Consider the following 22,844-nt stretch of genomic DNA (forward strand, 5'->3'; position numbering starts at 1 on the left):
TTTACCAGTTTGGGTTACTAACAGCAGTACGACCATGAACAGTTTTGTACGTGTACCTTGTCACACGTTGTCCTTTGTCTCATAGAGGTATAGGTAGGAATGGGGGAGTCATGGCACAGGGTGTGCCTGTTTTCATGGTTACCGTAGCCTGTCCCAAAGTGGTTGTACAAATGTACATTTTCACCAGCAAATGGGTGAGAATTTGAGGACCTCCACATTATTGCCAATGCAAAAATACTGTATCTGTAAAAAAAAAAAAAATACAAAAGCTTATTGAGCTTATTGTTACCTTTTAATGTTTATTTATTTTTGAGAGAGAGAGAGAGAGAGAGCACAAGCAGGGGAGGAGGAGAGAGAAAGGGAGACACAGAATTCAAAACAGGCTCCAGGCTCTGAGCTGTCAGCACAGAGCCCGACGCGGGGCTTGAACTCACAAACTGTGAGATCATGACCTGAGCTGAAGCCGGACGCTCAACTGACTGAGCCACCCAGACACCCCCTTGTTTTAATACCTTTTAAACTTCAATACACACACTGCACTTGAAGAAATTCTTGATTAATTTTGCTTAGGATTAATATTATGTGAAAGACAATCATTTTAGCTTTGGAATTGGTTAAGTATTTGTCATAATCAGCTATTTTATACCTGTCTTTCCTGCATCCATAATTGAGATGGTAGTAATATGTTTGAAATAATGGGGAAACTTTTTTTTTCATTCTATAAAAACTTCCCTTTACCTTTGAAGGAGATGGAGTTTAACAACAAGGTCTGAAATGGGATAATTTAGCCAGAGAGAAGAAACTTTAGCCAGAGATTAGAAGGTTCAATAATCCTTAATTTAGGAATATTTTGAAAGAAGTATTCAAAGTTTTATGTAACTTTAGTTTTTAACCCCAACAACCTCATTAGTCTTGTGCCATTTCCTTCGGTTGGGGTTGTGTTAATTGCTTACATCTTGAATAACTTTATTTATTTATTTATTTATTTATTTATTTATTTATTTATTTATTTAGATAGAGAGCACATATGTGCACACGAGCAGGAGAGGAGCAGAGACAGGGAGAGAATGAGAACCCCAAGCAGGCTCTTGCTGTCAGCACAGAGTCCAAAGTGGGGCTAGATCTCATGAACCATCAGATCATGGCCTGAACCCAAACCAGGTGTTAGACACTTAACCAACCGAGCCATGCAGGTGCCCTATCTGGTATAATTTTTAATTGAAGCTGGTATACCTTCTTCCTTGCAAAGATATTAAACTCTGTAATATGGTAAAAGCAAACCTAGTGTGTAATGCAGTATGACACTTGTAATAACAGTCTTTTTCCGTTAAATAGAGTTGTAATTGCAGGTCAGAGATTTATTGTATATAGCAGCTTGTTTCTAGGAAAAATTGTTTAGAAGGATATGATTTTTGTGCTTTTCCTATTACCTTCCTTCCTCCTTCCTTCCTTTTTTTTTTTTTTTTTTTTGTTTTTTTTTTTTGAAGGTTTCTCTCAGAGGCAAACCATCGAAGGAGTCCACAGCATTAGTTTAAATTTTTTCTGGTGGGGAGTTGGGGGTGATTTGTTATCCTCCAAAATTCAGTCAGTTGTCCTTTTTACTTCCTTATTTGTAGATAATGCCTGCCTATGTGAACATTTTTATTTCCTTTAGAGGTTCTTCAGAGGGGGCCCTTCTGCAGACCACAGACCCTGGAGGGTTTTAGGCTGGGACCTGAGATGGCTTCTGTGCTCTCTGAACACACTGGCAGCCTGGTCACCCTGCCCTGCTTGTTCCTGTCCTCCCCTCCCCAGGTCCCTAGGACCTCCTCTCTGGTCCTTCACTCCTACCCATGGGCTGAGACATGCCATCGCTGTGAACCAGCCACTACCCTTCTCCTATTACTTTTATACAGATTTATTTTCTTTGGCTTGCTTTTATTAGTAGAAACATCCAATTTTGGGAGGGAGTGCCAAAATACAGTACTGAAGGATTCCTGCAGTGTGGCTTAGCTGTTTAAGAATGGCAGAGGATGGGGCGCCTGGGTGGCTCAGTCGGTTAAGCGTCCGACTTCGGCTCAGGTCATGATCTCACGGTCCGTGAGTTCGAGCCCCGCATCGGGCTCTGTGCTGACAGCCCAGAGCCTGGAGCCTGTTTCAGGTTCTGTGTCTCCCTCTCTCTGACCCTCCCCCGTTCATGCTCTGTCTCTCTCTGTCTCAAAAATAAATAAACGTTTAAAAAAAAAAAAAATTAAGAATGGCAGAGGGTGTACACCTTAGGGATATTTGCCTATGAAGGTTGTTTTTCATTGGTGCTTGCTTTATAAGGAAAATTTTTTTTAATTTTATTTTTAATTTTTAAAAATTTACATCCCAATTAGCATACAGTGCAACAGTGATTTCTTAATGCCCATTTCTTATCCATTTAGTCCATCCCCCCCCCCACACCCCCTTCAGTAACCCTCAGTTTGTTCTCCATATTTATGAGTCTCTTCTGTTTTGTTCCCCTCCTTGTTTTTATATTCTTTTTGTTTCCCTTCCCTTGTGTTCATCTGTTTTGTCTCTTAAAGTCTTCACATGAGTGAAGTCATATGATTTTTGTCTTTCTCTGACTAATTTCACTTAGCATAATACCCTCCGGCTCCATCCACGTAGTTGCAAATGGCAAGATGTCGTTCTTTTTGACTGCCGAATAACATATGTATACACACACCACATCTTTATCCATTCATCCATCGATGGACATTTGGGCTCCTTCCATACTTTGGCTATTGTCGATAGTGCTGCTATAAACATGGGGGTGCACGTGTCCCTTCGAAACAGCACACCTGTATCCCATGGATAAATGCCTAGTAGTGCAATTGCTGGGTCGTAGGGTAGTTCTATTTTTCGTTTTTTGAGGAACCTCCATACTGTTTTCCAGAGTGGCTGCACCAGCTTGCATTCCCATATAAGGAAATTTTTAATGTAGTAATAGCATAATACTTATGGCTTTGGCAAAATGCATTTTCTTCTTCTCTCAAACACTTGTATTGGCTGATACAGTACTCTTAAAAAAGCACACTCAAGAGTTTTCAGGGAAAAACAAACCATATGAACACTAACCTTTATCTGAAATCATTGATGTGTTTTTTTCCCCATATTTGTTAGTATATAGAAGAATTTCTTTACAGTTCCAAATAGTGTATGTTTTTTTTTATTCCTGAGTATTTAACATATCAATTTCTATTGATAACAGCCCAAATTTATATATTTTTTATGTCCGTTGTTTACTTATGTTACTTTATTTTCCCATTATTTGCTGTTTCTGCCTTTTTCTCTTTGTAGTGCTCTTGGATATCTTTGTAAAAAAATTTTTTTTAATGTTTATTTTTGAGAGAGGGAGTGAACAGGAGCAGGGGAGGAGGAGAGAGAGAGAATCCCAAGTAGTCCCTGCACTGACAATGCAGAGCCTGATGGGGGGTTTGAACCCACATACCGTGAGATCATGACCTAAGCCAAAATCAAGAGTTGGATGCTTACCCTACTGAGCCACCCAGGTGCCCCTGAATATATCTTTATGTTCCTAATTTTTGAAGTGAGATTTTTTTTTCTTTAGAATATGTGGCCCAAACTGGAATCATTTTTTGGGCACGGTTTTAAGGCAGTTGTGACTCATTGTTCTGTCGTTTTGGAGACAAGGTAAACTCCTTCACAGTACCTATGTCCTGTTGCCTTCTAATAGTGGGGTAAAGCTTTTTCGTTTTTTTGTTTTTTGTTTTTTGTAGATTTTACTTTCTTTATTACTTTTTTTTAAGTTCATTTATTTTTGAGCAGCAGACGGAACACGAGTGGGGGTGAGGCAGTGAGAGGGAGAGACAGTATCCGAAGCAGACTGTAAGCATTAAGCTTTTAGCACAGTGCCCGACATGGGGCTTGAACTCATGAACCGTGAGATCATGACCTGAACTGAAGTCAGATGCTTAATGAACTGAACCACCCAGGTGCCCCTGTAAATTTTACTTTTGTTATGATATACATGTAGTAATATTTTAAAATACTTACTTATTTTTATTTATTTATTTTTAAATAACCACCCAGGGTGGGTTTTTTAATGTTTATTTACATATTTTTCAGAGAGAGTGTGAGAGTGCACGTGCCCGCATGCGCTGGTGTGAGAAGGAAGGGTCAGTGAGAGGGAGACAGAATCCCAGGCAGGCTCTGAGCTGTCAGCTCAGATCCTGATGTGGTACTTGAACCCACGAAGCACGAGATGATGACCTGAGCCAAAGTCAAGAGTAGGACGCTTAACGACCGAGCCACCCAGGCGCCCTTATATTTATTTACTCTTAATCAACAATAATTTATTTATTTATTTATTTTTTTTTAAATTTTTTTTCAACGTTTTTTATTTATTTTTGGGACAGAGAGAGACAGAGCATGAACGGGGGAGGGGCAGAGAGAGAGGGAGACAGAATCGGAAACAGGCTCCAGGCTCCGAGCCATCAGCCCAGAGCCTGACGCGGGGCTCGAACTCACAGACCGCGAGATCGTGACCTGGCTGAAGTCGGACGCTTAACCGACTGCGCCACCCAGGCGCCCCAACAATAATTTATTTTTACATTTCCTGTATTGTTAATGATTTATTATCCTCATTAAATTTAATCTTTGATTGTTTTATCAGGATGGATTGGAGAATTTAGCTTACATGGATTTTATATAGCTAACTTATTTGCTATCACTTCATTTCATTGTGTGAATTTTTTTTTTTTTTTAAGTTTTAAAAAGTTTTCATTTAAATTCCAGTTAGGTAACATACAGTCTGATATTAGTTTATTATGTACAATATAGTGATTCAACCCTTCTATGTAACACCTAGTGCTCATCAAAGAGCTACTTATTTTCACCTTCATAATCTGATGTTTTTGAGGTTAAGTATGCAGCAAGGTCTTCTAAATGTATGCACACCAGTGGCTTTTTCAGATGTTTTGGCAAAGTAGACAAATATGCAGGTTACTGTTTTGTAGCAAACCCATCATAACTGTGTTAATAGCTTTTTGGGGGAAGATTTTCCAGATTAATTTGAAAAATAAAATTCCTTGGTGATAGAGGAGGTGAACGATCTCCTAATGTTAGTACAGAAGATTTGGGATTTGATTGTGCATTTGCAGAAGTAACTCAGAGTAGGGAAACTCCTGACTTTACTGATGTTTTACATTTATTTTTCCGTTCTTTATTCTTATTATTAGAGGTCCAAATATTAGAAAGAATGTACAATATGATGAATAAATCACAACTTGTTTATTTTACAAAAATATAAATATTTTAATTCAATTCTGTATTATGGCCATTGTCTTCCTTTAAAATATTGCTGACTAGTTTTATCTAACTATAGCTAAAAACCATAACTTAGGAATCAGTTCTTGGACCAAACACCCAAAAGAGATATCTGCTATTCTCATTGTGTAAATTTCTCATGTTAAAAATATAGGGGCCCCTGGGGTGCTCCGTCAGTTGTGTCCAGCTTTGGATTGGGTCATTAATCTTGTGGTTCGTGATTTCGAGCCCCATATCAGGCTCTGTGCTGACAGGTTAGAGCCTGGAGCCTGCTTCAGATTTTGTGTCTCCCTCTCTCTCTGTGCCCCTCCCCAACTTGTGCTCTGTCTCTGTCTCTCTCTTTCAAAAAGAAATAAATTTTTAAAAAATTAAAAAATCCAAAACTAAACATTAAACATTTTTAAAAGTCCATTTTGATATCTTATTTTAGCCAGATATTAAAATAACTTCTCAACCATGTGAAATAAGAGTATACATTTACAAAGCCTTGTCAGGGAGAAATTTGCTTGCAGGAACTCTTCATTTCTAGTTACTGGTTTTCTAAAGTAGATGTTTAAATAGTAATCCAGTTTTTATCCTTTGAATAATTTTCCTGAGATTTATAATTGCTATAGCATTTCACAGTAAACTTCATTCCCTTATAAATGTAATTTTTCAGTCAGAAGTGGAAAGAACATTTTGAAGAAAATCATAAAGCCGTAACAAGAAAAATTAACAGTTATTTTAAGTCTTAAACTTTCGTCACATTTTAGCATCACTCATATCTCTTTTATTTAGCCTGTAAGCTTTTTGCCTCTAGTTAGTTCTCTGTGAATCCATTTTATTTCAGCATTGGGGTCAGTCAGGTTTTAAAGCTGTTTTACATAGACATAAGGAATTCTAAAGTTGGGTTACCAGGGAGTAGACTTTCTTCAGAGATTCTGACTGAGGGAATTCCAGGAAAAGCGAGTATCATTTGGAAACCACTTTCCTTTCTATCTGGAGAGACTTCTTTTTTTTTTTTTTTTTTTTTTTTAAACGTTTATTTATTTTTGAGACAGGGAGAGACAGAGCATGAGCAGGAGAGGGGCAGAGAGAGAGGGAGACACAGAATCTGAAACAGGCTCCAGGCTCTGAGCTGTCAGCACAGAGCCCGACACGGGGCTTGAACTCACGGACCGTGAGATCATGACCTGAGCCGAAGTCAGACGCTTTAACCGACCAAGCCACCCAGGCGCCCCGAGAATTCTTAACTGTGAGAGAAATCAGGGAATCTGAGACTTGGAAGGAGAAAATATCTAATTGAATGTTACAATTTCTTTGAATTATGGATGCAGGCAATATCTATCATTAGTTTTTATTTTTTAATATATTATAAAGAACATATATTACTATATCACAAACTTATCTTTATATTTTCATATATATATATATTTCAATATAATTGGTTTTATCATAATCCTATATATTTTATGCATTTAAAGATATGATTCCAGTGTGCCTGGGTGGCTCAGTTAGTTAAGTGTTCGACTCTTGATTCTGGGTCAGGTTATGATCTCACCGTTTTGTGAGTTTGAGCCCTGCATTGGACTCTATGCATTGACTTGGGGAGAACCTGCTTGGGATTCTCTGTCTCCCTCTCTCTCTGCCCACGGCGCCCCCCCCCCCCGCCTCAAAATAAATAAATTTTTTAAAAATTAAAAAAAATATATGATTCTAGGGGCACTCGGGTGGCTCAGTCAGATAAGTGTCCATCTCTTGATTTTGGTTCAGGTCATGAACCCATGGTTTGTTAGATCAAGCCCTGCATTAGGCTCTGCAGTGACAGCATGAAACCTGCTTGGAATTCTCTCTCTCCCTCTCCCTCTCTACCTTCCCCCACTTGCATGTGCTCCCTCTCTCTCTCTCAAAATAATTGAATAAATATTTTAAAAATATGATTCTAGGAGAGGTCTGTAGTTTCTACTAGATTGTAAAAGCTTTCATGCCCCCCCCCCCCCCCCCCATTTGAGGACTTCACCTTAAGGAGAATGGATTCTTTCATATTCGATGACTATAAAATTTGCCCCCCATTCATGGAGGTTTGCCAAACTTTCAGTCAGTGCTAGTTTGGGTTAGATTGTGGTTGAGAGTAGCTGGCTGGGATTCATTGCTGGACATTGGAAAGGGGCCTGGGTAATGTAGTTTTATATCCATCATCATTGGCTAATGGGCAGTTTATTACCAGGAAAAAGTGGAAGAATGTAGTTTTTGTTTACATAGAAACATATGCTAATTATTTTTCTGTACAAGTTCATGATTATTGAACTATATTAGAAAATGAAAATGAGAAAAAAAAATACTTGTAACGCTTTCTGTTCAGATCTTGGTGTAAGTCATTACACATCTTTTTAATAGGACATATATACCTGCGAGTATGTGTAAATGCATGGGTATTTCATATATACTCATATATGTAGACATAGATTGTAGGCTTAGATATACATATAGAAATATGCAAACATGTGACTTTACATGTATATTTAGGTGTACAGTTTTAAAAACAAAAATGAGATGGGTTGCCTGAGTGGCTCACTTGGTTAAACATCCTACCCTTGGTTTTAGCTCAGGTCACGATCTCATTGTTTCACGAGTTCAAGGCCCACATTGGGGTTCTCACTGACAGTATGGAGCCTGCTTGGTATTCTCTGTCTTCTTCTCCCTCTGCCCCTCCCCCACTCACGCTGTCTGTGATTCTCTCAAAATAAATGAATAAACTTTAATACGAAATCCAAAATCCAAAAATAAAAAAAAAAAAATGAGAGTATACTCTATAAATAATTTGCCCCATTTTTGGTTCAGATTTGAGGTATAATTTACATAATGTAAAATTCACCTTGTAGTGTGCAGTTTTGTGAGTTTTGACGAACACAGAGAGACATGTAATCCCCACTACAGTCAAGATACAGAACAGTTATTTCACTCCAGAAATCTCCTGTGTCCATTCTGTAGTCATCCACTTCCTCTTGCAATCATTTTTCTTTTTTTGTTTCTTTTACAAAATGTCCTAGAAGTGGCATTGTATTAAAACTAAACAATATTTGGGGCGCCTGGGTGGCGCAGTCGGTTAAGCATCCGACTTCAGCCAGGTCACGATCTCGCGGTCTGTGAGTTCGAGCCCCGCGTCAGGCTCTGGGCTGATGGCTCGGAGCCTGGAGCCTGTTTCCGATTCTGTGTCTCCCTCTCTCTCTGCCCCTCCCCAGTTCATGCTCTGTCTCTCTCTGTCCCAAAAATAAAATAAAAAATGTTGAAAAAAAAAATTTAAAAAAAATAAAAAATAAAAAATAAAAAAACTAAACAATATTTAGTTTCAAATGTACCTTCTTGCATTTAGCATAATTTTGCCTTTAAGGTTTGGTTTTAGATTGTGCTTCAAGAATCTTTTGTCAAACTGATGGTAATAGTCATGCTTCCCCCCCCCCCCCCCCCCCCCAAGCATTTTATTGCTTCATTTTGAAATTTTAAGCCTTTAGTCAGTCTGGCACTTATTTTAGTATAAATTATGAGACAGATAGTTCAGTTTTAAAAATTAACCAGTTCAGCTGTATTTATTAAGATTGAGTTACTAATATAAAGCTCTTACTAAATATTGATTTCCTCACAGGTAACACAAGTAGCAAGACAACCGGGACCCCCGACCCCTTCCCCTTATTCAGCACATGAAATAAACAAGGGGCACCCAAATCTTGCGGCAACGCCCCCGGGACATGCATCGTCCCCTGGACTCTCTCAAGTAAGATAAACTTCTTTATTTTTAAGGAAATTTCCATATAAAAGTAGTGTTTCTGTTTTTTTAAGGCAAACTTCTGAGCAGTAACATACAATGTTACTTGAAGAGTAATTTGTTTTAATATTTTTAGATATACCTCTCATTGTGGCTACTGACAGTTTTAATACAGTTTCATTATGGAGTCATTCAAAAGGAACTGTCAGTGATATTTAGTTTTCCTTTGTGTTGTTCAAGAAATTAGAGTATGATTCTAAAGTCCATTAAAAACCACACAAAGCACTTTTTTGCTTTTCAGTGTGCAATCTAGTCTTCCTTCTCTTTTTGATGGAGTGGTGATGGTTATTTTCTACTTAAAAAAAAATGTTGGGTGTTTTTACCTCTTGAGTAATTGTGGTGGGCTTCTTTGTTGGTTTTTGAGTTCATAAATAGGTTATTGGACTGTCTTAGGGTTAAAATTAGGTTGAACTATTAAATAGTGAACTCCATGGTGTATTTCCAATTAGCAGGTGCAGGGACATTGAAACACTGTTGTAAAAAGTCACTGTGTATCGCCCGCATTTTAAGCCATTTTTCAAGATCTTGATTAGCTTGTACCAGTCCACCATTACATGCTTGTTTTGGGCTCCTTATGGTGAAGAGCATGCTATAATTACGACGTGTCTTCGTGGAATGTGGAGAGGGTCAGGCCATTTGACCCATGCCATTTCAGACTGTCAGTGTTTATACATAACTGCCCCTTTTATTTAAAAAAGAAAAAAAATTTTTTTTTTAACGTTTATTTTTGAGACAGAGACAGAGCATGAATGGGGGAGGGGCAGAGAGAGAGGGAGACACAGAATCGGAAGCAGGCTCCAGGCTCTGAGCCATCAGCCCAGAGCCCCACGCGGGGCTCAAACTCACGGACGGTGAGATCGTGACCTGAGCTGAAGTCAGACGCTTAACCGACTGAGCCACCCGGGCGCCCCACAACCGCGCCTTTTAAAAATGAAAGCTTACAACATTATTTTCAGTTGTCACTTCCATATTTTAGGCCTTTAAAAAATTGTTTGTAGTTCATTTATTTTGAGAGAGAGAGAGCAGGAATGAGCATGAATGGGGAGGGGCAGAGAGAGAAAGAGACAATCTTAAGCACGCTCTGCACTGACAATACGGAACTCATACTCACAAACTGTGAGATCATGACCAGAGCTGAAACTAAGAGTCACATGCTTAACTGACTGAGCCACCCAGGCACCCCTACTTTAGGCCTTTTACACCCTATAGAATAAGAGAGATAAGGTATTACTTATTAAAAATAATGTTAAACGCTGGTGATTATTAGGGGCTATTTAATGTTCATTTAAAGACTCTAGAACAGGGGCACCTGGGTGGCTCAGTTAGTTAAGCATTTGACTTTGGCTCAGGTCACGATCTAGTGGTTTGTGGGTTCAAGCCCCTCATCAGGCTCTCTGCCTGACAGCTCAAAGCCTGCAGTCTGCTTCAGATTGTGTGTCTCCCTCTCTCCCTGCCCCTCCCCCACTCACACTTTCTCTCTGTCTCTGTCTCTCTCTCTCTTAAAAATAAATAAACATAAAAAAAATTTTTTTAAAGACTGCAGAACATTTGGAGAAGGAATCTATAACTTGCCAAACCATGATTGATATTTTAAGAAATATATACATTAATTTGGACTTAGTACTATGCTTAAACTAAGTTTACATCATTCCTATTTAATTTTTAGTTTTAAAGCTAAAATTTGTCAAAATGAACTCTTAATTGTTTAAAATTAGGTTCTTGTGTTGGTTTTCATGGCACTGATGAGAACACTCACGCTGTTGATAATGGTATTTTAGTTGGAGTCTAATCAGGAGGGAAAAACCATTTGGTAATTTGAATGGGGAAGGTTTCATATAAAAGGTTATTCACGGGATACCTGTCTGGCTCAGTAAATAGAGCATGTGACTCTTGTTTGATTTTGAGGTTGTGGGTTCAAGCCCCATGTTGGGTGTAGAGATTATCTAATAAAAGAGAATTCAGTATAACGAATTGGAATGATGAGCGATTGGCTTATTAAAGAAAGAGAACTCTAGAAAATATACAAGTAGCAAATACAAGAAGCAGATGCTTCTCCTGGGTCTGAGACAGAATACAAATGGGAGAACCTCCTTCTCCAGGGCTGATAATGGAGAGTGCACGGCTGTGGCTTACCTAATAGTAGAGAAATCAGTGTAGTATTATACCAGTGGAATTTCCTAAAAATCCTACCTGTGGAACTTGCTGGAAATTCACCCCATGGGCTGTTGGGGAGTGCTGGATCCTCTAGTGCCAATCTCTTATAGCAAAGAAGTGCTGCAGTGTGCAGTGGCTAGAGGCTCCTTGTTATACCATCTCTGTTTATCCTAGATACTTCAGGTAACCATGGTTACGCTGGATCATAGGTCCCATGTGGTAGAGCAACTTGCATCACAAACTTGCTGCAGAGTCTTCTTTTGTTTGGTTCTTCACTCAAAATTGGAAATCCTCTAGGGGACTTTTTAGGAAGGTCAAAATGTAGCACGTTCATACGTAGTATATGTTGTTTTTAAAATTCATAGAAGGCCAGCCAAGTCTCGTGTTTGTTTTTGCTTTTTTTTCCCCTTGGTAGTGTTCGGTAAGAGACTTCTCCCCCATCTTGGGTTGAGGTCCAGACCTTGTTGAATAGGGCATGATGTGACTCACTGAATGTTAGAGAAGTTGTTGTGGTGCCACATCGGTGGAATTTACTAGAAATCTACCCTCTGCAGTTTGCCACAATTCTTCCTTCTAGAGTACTCAGGGAAAGCTCTTCACAGGTAGGTTTCTTAGAGGAGGTATTTTGCTACAAAACTGCCTAAGAAAATAATAGAGGCAACTGTTGACCACCGGGTACTGCTGGCCGCTGCTCATTGCTGTAGAAGCCTGGCATTGAAGATGCTGTGCAGTCTAGGGCAACTGATCACTGGAGAAGCCAAGTGATTTGTAAGCCAGATAGGAACCAGGAATCAAAACTCTTTCCTTCTGCAGTATTTCTATAGGTCCCTCTATTGACAAAGCTTAACACTGTGTCAGCTGGAAGGGGAAAATATTTTAAAATTTTACAAATACATATTAAGGAACCCAGATCCATGTTGACTATATAGGCAAACAAGGTAAGTTTTGAGCCTCAGACGAAAGTACTGATCACCGTAACATAAGGGGAAAACTTATTTTCAGTTTCTCATTCTTATTATTATAAGTTATGGTTTGACCTGGGCAGTTGGCTGAAAGCACTTAAGTTTTCTGAAAGACCTTGCTGCTTGAAAATGCAAAGTTTGCATTTAAAAATAGTGATCTTGCTGTGGTCTCAGTTGTTGAGCCTACCATTGCCTTTGTGTGTGCCATTTATTGCCTTTAGAAGTCAGAGCACAAGAATCCTAGGAGAATGGTCACCAAGTATTATCTTGCTTTTCTTTGTGGTCTGTTTTGCTACCATAATTCCTAATTTGATGAAGGAACCCACTAAATCGCACCTGGTTCACAGTCCCCTTTTTCTCTTTCCTTTCAGACACAGGTAGACTTACATGGATTCATTTGCTTCCTAACAGTGTCTTAACATGTGTTGATAGAGTGAGGAAGTTTTTCTGAATTGGCATGCTTGGAAAATTGAGGATTTCTGTGGGAAACGTGGTCTCCTTAGGTTTAACAGTTGATATGTTCGTGGATCATAATGGAACTCATAGCCTTCAAAACAGAAGAAAAATGTATTACAGGCTTGGACTGTCAACAGAACTGGTTTCTGGGGCTTGGTCTTTCTCTTTCTGGTTACATGATGTCATTATATAGGTGAGAATTAGAGTCCTACCACCCTTTAAGAGAGTTGTTATGAAGATTATATAAAATCCTGCCTTAGAATAGGAGATGCTAATTACTTTCAGTAAGTGGCTTTTTATTATTTTCATGCCTGTCAGACTTGGTTCTCCTCAGGATTTATATGTGTGTGTGCAAGTGAATGAATGTCTAACTGCTCTAATTTAGCTATGTGACTGGTATTAGTGTGAAATTCAGAAGCTCTCCCCAAGAGTTTGAGATATTTTCCAAGTCTTTGCTTATCTCCTGCGTTGGCTTATCCATTCCAGGATAAGAGAAGAAGCCAACCTTGGTCATTTTCTGTTAGCAGTAATGTGGTTTATTCTTGTGCACAAATCAACTCAAGACTAGAATAAGGAAACTTTTTTGATGTTTCATTTATTTTTGAGAGAGAGAGAGAGAGAGAGCGCGCGCAAGAGCAAGAGCAATCTGGGGAGGGGCACATAGAGGGAGACACAGAATCCGAAGCAGGCTCCCGGCTCTGAGCCGTCAGCACAGAGCCCGATGCGGGGCTTGAACTCACAGACTGTGAGATCATGACCTGAGCTGAAGTCAGAAGCTCAACCGACTGAGCCACCCAGGCACCCCAAGGCACATGGCCTTTTTAATGAGTCTCCCCTTTCCTCTGTGAATTTTTTTTTTTTTTCAAGTGATTGTGTTTGTGACTCAATGTTTTAACACAAAATGAACCTATTAGGGTCTAAATGAATGTAGCTAAGTTGAAGAAAAGTGAATTTCATAGCTTTGAAACATAAAAGAGAGAAATTGTAGAAAATTGCTCCCAGGCTGTTTCTTAAATCATCAGTGGCAACCTCTTCACCTGCTTCTTTGCCTTTGAGATAAGATTTTACGTATGTATGTGCGTGTACGTGCACATGTGAAATTTAAGGTTTTATTTGTATTTTCCTTTGTTACATGACTTCTGAATCTTTCCACTCCTCTCCCCTCTGGTGATTTTGTTTAATCAAAGTAAAAAACTTTGGACTATTACACTATAAAAGACTAATAGTTAAAAAAATTTTTTTTTTCTTTTTTTTTTAAGAGAGAGCGAGTGTGTGAACGGGGGAGGGAGAGATTGAAAGAAAGAATATCTTTTTTTTTTATTTTTTTATTTTTTATTTTTGGGACAGAGAGAGACAGAGCATGAACGGGGGGAGGGGCAGAGAGAGAGGGAGACACAGAATCGGAAACAGGCTCCAGGCTCCGAGCCATCAGCCCAGAGCCTGACGCGGGGCTCGAACTCACGGACCGCGAGATCATGACCTGGCTGAAGTCGGACGCTTAACCGACTGCGCCACCCAGGCGCCCCTGAAAGAGAGAATATCTTAAGCAGGTTCCATGCTTAGTGTGGAGCCTAATGCAAAGCTCCATCCCATAACCCTGGGATCATGACCTTAACCAAAATCAAGAGCTGGATGCTTAACCTACTAAGCCACCCAGGCACCCCAAAATGATGTTTTCAAAGTTCAGTCAGTTTGACATAGTCTTTTAAGGTGTGGATTCTTTTCAGTTACCCTAAAATGGCAGCCCTTCAACAGTCACTAAATCCAGAATGCATTTATGAAGGAAATGGTCAGGAATTTGGAATTTAAAAAATATCTTTTGGGGCATATTTCAAAGTAAGTAGAAAAATACCCTCTCCCAGCAGTCAGGAGACTTAAGAGTCTCAGCCCTGCCAGTATTATTTCCAAGTTTCACCCAGTGGAAGTTCTTTGTAATGCTCAGTTTTTCTCATTGTAAACAAGAGCTTCATATTAAATGAGAACTAAATTCCCTTTAAGATCTTCATAGGTTTTAGGGGCACCTGGGTGGCTCAGTCAAGTGTTCGATTTTGGCTCAGGTCATGATCTCATGGTTTGTGAGTTCGGGCTTTACGTCAGGCTCTGTGCAGACGGCTCAGAGCCTGGAGCCTGCTTCAGATTCTGTGTCTCCCTCTCTCTCTGCCCTCCCCTGCTCATGCTCTGTCTCTCTGTCTCTCTCAAAAATAAACGTTAAAAAAAAAAATGTACAAAAAAAAAATGAGAACCACTTATTAAAAAAAAAAAGTCTTCATAAGTTTTAGAAACTAATTCAGAGGAGCCAATTCTTATTATGAAAATCTTTTGTATTGTGTATTTTTAAATTTAAAGTTAGGTAGACTTTTACACTGTTTTATTTTTTATCTTTGAAGAAAATATCAGGAGTTTGTTATTTGCATTATCTTAAGCAAAACAAAAATGTTTTCTACTTATTGCTTAATTGTAGTTAAACATTTGCTTCTTAACTCAGTTAATTTTTGTAGATTTGAGCTAAATTACAAAATAAGGAGACCAGGCTGGCACTGATTATCAGGTTCAACATCTAGGCCTTTTCGTTTTTTCTCTTGATGTCACTGTGTGACTCCTAAGCTATGTTCACAGTAATTAGTGAGAAGGCGTGGTCAGAATATTGCCCAAGAAGTGGAGTGATAAATGTTTTCTGCCTGCTTTTCCTGGAAATTTCTTTTGGCTCTTCTTTCTTCTGGGAGATCGACTCAGTCATGTTTTGTAGTGGACTGAGAATGGTGAAGGTGTATGGTCCACTGGTTCGAGTCTTCATTGTCTCTTGAAATTCTAAGCAAAGGACTTCTCCATTGAGGTATGGTGATTGGTCGTGCTGCTGCTGCTGCTTCTTTTTTTCATTTTGTTAAGTTTTAAATTTTAATTTCAGTATGGTTAACACAGTGTTTTATTAGTTTCAGGTGTACAGTGTAGTGATTCAGCAATTCTGTACATTGCTCAATGCTCATCATGGTAAGTGTACCATGATATATTTCTTTTAAACACTACAATTTTCGTGATTACTAAAGAGTGAGTTTTGAACAACTCTTCACTTTATCCAACTTCCAGACTTCAATTTCCTTTCAGAGGTCTTGTTTTATTACAGAAAATGTCTCATGTTGCTTTGCAGTTCTTGACCAATTATTTCAGGTTTTACAACTGCTTTTTCTTTATTATTAAGATAAATAATGATTTTATTTACTGCATGCAAGCTTTTATCTTTTTTTTATTTCTGTCATGAAGCAAATAAAATCTGATTTGATAGCTATGACAGCCTTGCTGATAACCAGGATAAAATAGAGAAAGCTGTGAAAATTTTTATCACATTTTGTTATTGAAATAAAGGAGTATTGAATTTTCATAAAAAAAGAAAGCAAAGCAAAATTTGTTGTGTTTTACTCCCTTTCTCCCATGGAACACATTGTGGCTATCTAAGGAAGTATTTTTTGAAATGAGTGGTGTTTTGAAGCTGTATTCCTGGCACATAGGGGGATTTGATGTGGGTTCAGAAATCTGCAGTACTGACTCTATTGAGGGGGCCCTCCTGGTGCCAAATTGTTTGGTTTTTTTCCCCCTCCCGTTGGTTATATGTGTGCTTAAAAATGTATACCTTGTTGAAAACCTCATCGCATATTGTCTTTAAAACACTTTGTCAATTAACATGCCTTTACAGATGTCATTAGTATAAAAGTTACAAGGACCTATAAAATATCCACATCATTTATGTTTGTGGTTTCATCTGGTACATGCTAAATAATTGTGGTAAGCTTTTTTCTTCTAATCGTTGAGATTTATTTGAATATTGTCATACTTGATTAGAGAACTTCACCTGTTCTGTCATTTTTTTGTTTTTATTAATAAAACAGTTGCAACCATCTTTATAAGGCAGGAGTTCACCAAATATTTTCCTGTCAGGGGAATTTGATTTTTTTATGCAGTCTTGTAACTTACCATGAAACATGCCTAAAGTAATTTTTATATGCTTGATTATACTTTTCATTGCATAGAGAAAAATCCCAGTGATTTTGTTTCAAAGTTTCTTTGGTTAGTTATTTCTAAATGTTGCAGCAAGGATGATAGGTAAGTTGTAATTATTATTCAGACTTTTCTCACCCTAAACTCCCATATTGTAGATTCTGTTTGGCAGATATGTAAGATGAGAACTTGTATTTTGAAATATTAAAGTATAAAGAGTGAAAGTTTTAAAATCCTACATTAAGTCAACATTGTTTTAGAAAGCCAAAGAATTTTGAAAGAATCAATCTGTAAAAACTGGTTGTGATTTCATACACATTTCTTCTGTTGTCTTTGATATAGGCTCCAGTTTTGTTGATGATGTTCATTTTTATATAAACTTTGTTAGGGAGGAAAAAGTTTAGGATTCTCTCTTTACATGTAGAGTTGCTTCTCTGGATACATCTTGTGAGCCTCCACTGCTGTGGCGGGCTGCCGCCGCCGCCGCCTCCTCCTCCTCCTCCTCCTCCTCTTCTTATTTGAGGATAGTTGACACACAATGTTACAATAGTTTCAGATGTACAATATAGTGATTCAGCAACCCTGTACCTTATACCGTGCTCACAAGTGTAGCTACCATCTGTCACCATATAAGGCTATTACAGTACCACTCACTGCATTCTCTATGGTGCACCATTTATTCCTGTGACTTAATTCATTCCATAACTGGAAGCGTACCTGTATCTCCCTCCTACTCCTCTTCACCCATTTCCCCTGTTTGTCTACCCCCCCCTTCCCTTTGGCAACCATCAGTTTGTTCTTTGTATTTGTAAGTCTGATTCTGCTTTTTCTTGATTTCTATGGCTACTACTCATCTGTTTTAATAGGTAGTGAATTCTTTCAGCATTTTCCTTGTAAGTTCACCCCTATAGAGTTTGACATTGCATTTGTTTCTCATGCTTTTAGAAGAGAGATTCACTTTATTGCCATCAATCTATTTTTTACCCAGCTGTGACATTCAGATTTTTTGGATTTTTATGGTTCTGAAATTGCAACTTCAACTCAGCTACAGAAATTAGCATATGCCAATAAATTTTGGGGTGGGAAATTGAACAAGTAAATTGTAAAGAAAGTCAGGAAGTGGAGCGGCCTGACAATTCAATCCAAAGTGCTTATGATATTTGCCCCAGAAATTCATATTCCATCTGTCTTAGTCTGCTTGGGCTGTTATAACAAAATACCAGAGACTGGGTGGCTTAAACGGTGACATTCATTTCTCATATTTCTGGATGCTGGGAAGTCCAAGATCGGGGTACTGTCTGCTTTGGTTCCTTATGAGGTCCTTCTTGGGTTGCAGAAGTCCACCTTCTTGTCATGTTCTATTCGTGGCAGAGAGGGAGAGACATGTAAGCTCTCTGGTGTCTCTTGTAAAGGCACTACTCCTACTCCCATCATGAGGCTCCACATCCCCATGACCTTATGTAAACCTAATTGTCTCTCAAAGGCCCTGTCTCCAAATATTACCATATTGGGGTATAGGGTTTCAATATATGAATTTTAGGGGATGAGTGAGGGAGATGCTCAACTCTATCCATGGCACTATTTGTGTGATTCAGAGAGCTTTGGGGGAAGTGGGCAGATAGGACTACAGGAGAAAGGTCAGCAGAAGGGGTAAGTACCATAGAGATATAGAGTATTGTCCTGAGTTTAATCATACAGATGGGTACATGGTGTTTATACATGATTAATGGCAGGGGAGAAGTTCAATTTGCAAGCAATGGAAAAAGCGAGAGAAGCTTAGGTGACCCTTGAATGACACAGGTTTGAACTGTGTATAGGTAGACCTTTTTTTTTTTTTTTTTTTTTTTTAATAAATACGGCGTAGTACTATATATGTATTTTCCTTACAATTTTCTTTTCTCTAGCTTACTGTATTATTATTATTATTATTTTAGAGAATGCAAGCAGAGGGAGAGAGAGAATCTTAAGCAGGCTCCTTACTGAGCCAAATTTGTTCAACCAAATGAGCCACCCAAGCACCCCTCTATCTTACTTTATTCTAAGAATACAGTATAATACATATAACATACAAAATACATGTTTATCCAACGTATATGTCATTGGTGAGGCTTCTGGTCAACAGTAGGCTGTTTAGTGGTTAAGTTTTCAGGGAATCAAAAGTTGTATGTAGATTTTCAACTGTGAGGAAAGGTCAGTGCCCCTAATCCCTGAGTTCTTCAAGGGTCAACTGTATTTGTTTTGTCAAGGATCAGATTAAATTCATTTGAAGTGTTTTGCTAACTACAAAGTATAGTGTATAAAAAGCTAGCATCTTTATAGAACTAAAAATTGTGAATTTCAATGACTCAACAGTCAACGAAAAGCAGACAACACATGTAGTGTAGCTTTGCAGTAATTTTAAATTCTGTCAATGAAGGGCACCTGGGTTACTCAGTCATTTGAGTGTCTGACTCTTGATTTTGGTCATGATCCCAGGGTCGTGGGATAGAACCCTGCATTGCACTCCATGTTAAGCATGGAGCATGCTTGGGATTCTATCTCTTTCCCTCTGTCTGTCTTTTCCACTCTAGTGCATACCCTCTCTCTCTAAGATAAAATAAAATTTAAAAAAATACAGTCAATGAATAGTGAAGGAAAGGTTAAGTTACAGTTAAAGCAAGTAGAATCAAGTAACTATGAACAATGAATATATATTGATATATGAAATGACTCCTAAAAATAAAATGTCATAATTTACTTACCAAAGTAACACATTTTTTCCTCAGTGCATAAATTTATTTACTATTTCTTTTTCTCACGTGTCCACTCACGCTGAAAGTTAGCTGAGAGGAAGAGATAAATCTGATTTTAAACTTAAAAAAAATTTTTTTTAATGTTTATTTAGTTTTGAGAGAGAGATAAAGCATGAACAGGGAGGAACAGAGAGAGAGAGGGAGACACAGAATCCAAAGCAGGCTCTAGGTTCTGAGCTGTCAGCACAGAGCCCAATGCCGGGCTCGAACTTACAAACTACAAGATCATGACCTGAGTTGAAGTTGGATGCTCAAACGACTGAGCCACCCAGGTGCCCCTGATTTCAAACTTTTTTTTTTAATTTTTTTTTTTTTTTTTTAATGTTTATTTCTGAGATGGAGAGATACAGAGCATGAGTTGGGGAGGGGCAGAGAGAGAGGGAGACACAGAATCAGAAGCAGGCTCCAGGCTCCAAGCTGTCAGCACAACAGAGCCCGATGCGGGGATTGAACTCACAAACTGTGACACCATGACCTGAGCCGAAGCTGGTTCCTCAACCGACTGAGCCACCCAGGTGCCCCTCAAACTTTTTTTAAACAAAGATTTTAAGCAAACTTTAAAGCTGCTTGTTTATTTATGTATATATGTATATACCTACATGTGTAAGTAATCTCTATATCCAACGTGGGGCTCAAACTCATGACCCTGACATCAGGAATCACATACTCCTCCTACTGAGCCAGCCAGGCATCCCTGATTTTAAACTTTTTATCAGTTGATGTACCCTTATTATTATTATTATTATTATTATTATTATGAATCATAAACTCTCAAACTATCTGAATTCTCCCTTTCTTATAGGGTATATTTTCTGTTTGCCCAGCATGTTGTTTCATAGGCACCTAAGTAGGTGATATATAGAAAAAAAAATATGTTGGCAATCCTTTGTTATACTTCACAGACAAAATTTCTTTAGTTTCCTGCCAGTGATACTCTACTTTCACATACTGCACTGTATTATTATGTTTTTAAAGTTTATTTATGTATTTTGAGAGAGAGGGAGAGAGGGCGAGGGTGAGCACGAATGAGGGAGGGGCAGAGAGCGAGAATACCATACAGGTTCTACACTGGCAGTACAGAGCCAGATGCAGGGCTTGAACCCACAAACTGTGAGATAATGATCTGAGCCAAAATTCAAGAGTCAGACGTCTAACTGATTGAGGCACCCAAGTGCCCCCTCAATTCCTACTCTTGATCACCATTAAAATGCCTACCTTCTTTTACAGTTTATTTCCTAAATTTAGACCTGCCTGTTTAGTACAGTTAACAACACAACAACCGAAATAGTTTAGCAGTACAGCTGTTAATGTTTTGTCAGGGGAAAGAAAACAGTTGTACTAAGTATTTCAAATAGAGGGGATTTAATACATCGATTTCGTATGCCAGCTGATTGATTGTCAAGAGGATGCTGAGGCAATCCGGAGATTAATAACCACAGGAAGCAACGAACATCCCTAATGCTGAAGAAATGAGAGAGAAGTGGTGGTGTTGCCAGGCCTAGGAACTTGGAGGAAGGGTCTTTTGGGACTGTTGCTTACACTTCTGAGAAGGGAGTTTGGTCCTTGGATAACAGAAACTAGGTACGAGAACTAGATGAGGCTGAGGCCGGTACTTCGAGTATCAAGTGTGCATACTGCTGCTGGCATTCTAATGGCTGTGAGAGGCTCTGATCTGAATGGAGCTGGTGTCTGGAGCCATGGAGGTAAAAGCAGCTTCCTACTTAGAGGGTAGGTTAGTGGTGAAAGACAATAGGTAAGTAACTGGCACATACAATGGTAAAAGGATATATAATTTCCTTACTAATAAAGAATAAGATGGAACCAGTAAACTCCAAGGATGCTTTTTTTTTTTTTGAAGGGGGGAGAGAGAGAGAGAGAGAGAGAGAGAGAAAGAGAAAGAAAGAGAAAGAAAGAGAGAGTGAGTGGGGGAGGGACAGAGAAAGAGGGGGAGAGAGAGAATCCCAAGCAGTCTCCGCACTTGTCAGCGCAGAGCCCAACGCAGGGCTCAAATCCATGAACCAAACTGTGAGATGATGACTTGAGCTAACGCCGTCAGGAGTTGGACACTCAACCAACTGAGCCACCCAGGTGCCCTTAAACCCCAGCGAATTTAGTAAATGTATGAAAGATGATAATGCCAAGTAAATGTGATAACATAGTAGGACTGTGAAATATGTTAGTCACTATATAATAATAATGAAGTTAAATTCCTCTATTAAACAGTGATTCAGATTGGTCAAAAACCAAAATTTAGGTATATGCATTTAAACATGATGCAGAAAGATTGAAAACAAATGTATGGAACCATTAATAGGAAAATGCTAATGAAAGGAACACAGACTTAAGCGACCTTTACAAGTCAACATAGAATTCAAGGCCAAAAACTGTGGGAGAGAAATAATTCCTATAGTGCAAGATTCAATTTCTAGAAGATGTAACATCATGAACTCTTATTTTCTTAATTTGTTGAGAATATAAGGCAAATGTAAAATGAAATGATCAGATCCATAATTAATTAGTGTGGGAGAGTGACATCTCAGAGAAGTGGACAGACCCATAAGTATAATCATGGAGATCAGGTGTTCATAAACTATGGACTAAGGGCAAAAGCTGGCCCCTCTCCTGTTTTTGGTACGTAAAGTTTTACTAGAACATAACCGTAGTAATTTATTTATGAGTTTTGTTTTTGTGCTACAGCTGCAGAGTTGAATAGTTGCTAGAGATTGTATGGCCTGCAAAGCCTAAAATATTTACTGGCTGGACCTTTGTAAAAAAAAAATTTGCCAACCTCTCACATAGATGAGCACACCTAAGCTTTAAAGATCAGTTGGTAAGAATTTGGGTTTTGTGGGTCGTATAGTCTTTTGCTTATTATTCTGCTCCCACTCTTTTCCCTTTCTTCTCTCCCCTTCCCCTCTGTCAGTCCCCTCATCACCCTTTTTCCTGGCTCCCCTCCTCCACCTTCTCCTTTTCCCTTTAAATATGTAGAAATCTTGTTTAGCTGTCCTTTCAAAAACACGGGCCAAGGCCATAGTTTGTCAATTTCTGATATAGCTAAATCACACAAATAGTAAGGTTGTTTTTATTTAAATCGATATAGCTTTACACATATATAAATTTTATATATATATGTATGTCAGCAGAAAAATATATGGATGAGAAATTTTGGACATAGTTAATCATGAAAAAATGAGGGTATCAGTGACTTGAACATCATAAATATCAAACTTTAATAATATGTAGGTAACTTTTTAGTGATTCAATTAAAATAGAAGATTTAAAAACCAACTGAGGGGCGCCTGGGTGGCGCAGTCGGTTGGGCGTCCGACTTCAGCCAGGTCACGATCTTGCGGTCTGTGAGTTCGAGCCCCGCGTCAGGCTCTGGGCTGATGG

At 38.6% G+C, this 22,844-nt stretch overlaps 1 protein-coding gene across 18 annotated transcripts in view; it reads left to right on the top strand.

The window, feature by feature from the left end:
- Positions 1-22,844, top strand: part of EIF4G3 (eukaryotic translation initiation factor 4 gamma 3) — a 316,517-nt gene that overhangs the window by 104,455 nt on the left and 189,218 nt on the right. For 14 of the 18 annotated variants that reach the window (XM_049617900.1, XM_049617884.1, XM_049617888.1 and 11 more), the window contains one exon: positions 8,918-9,046. The exons of 2 other annotated variants lie outside the window; for them this stretch is intronic. Coding sequence is in view for 14 of the 16 variants with exons in the window: in XM_049617884.1 (XP_049473841.1) it covers positions 8,918-9,046 (129 nt within the window). In the remaining 2 variants the exon portion in view is untranslated. Of the gene's footprint in view, positions 1-8,917; positions 9,047-11,410; positions 11,854-15,599; positions 15,658-22,844 lie in introns of those variants that run through there. 2 more of the 18 variants (XM_049617896.1, XM_049617899.1) reach the window with 2 other exon arrangements.

Source organism: Panthera uncia (assembly GCF_023721935.1).
Source record: "Panthera uncia isolate 11264 chromosome C1 unlocalized genomic scaffold, Puncia_PCG_1.0 HiC_scaffold_4, whole genome shotgun sequence".
In the NCBI taxonomy this organism is placed as follows: Eukaryota; Metazoa; Chordata; class Mammalia; order Carnivora; family Felidae; genus Panthera; species Panthera uncia.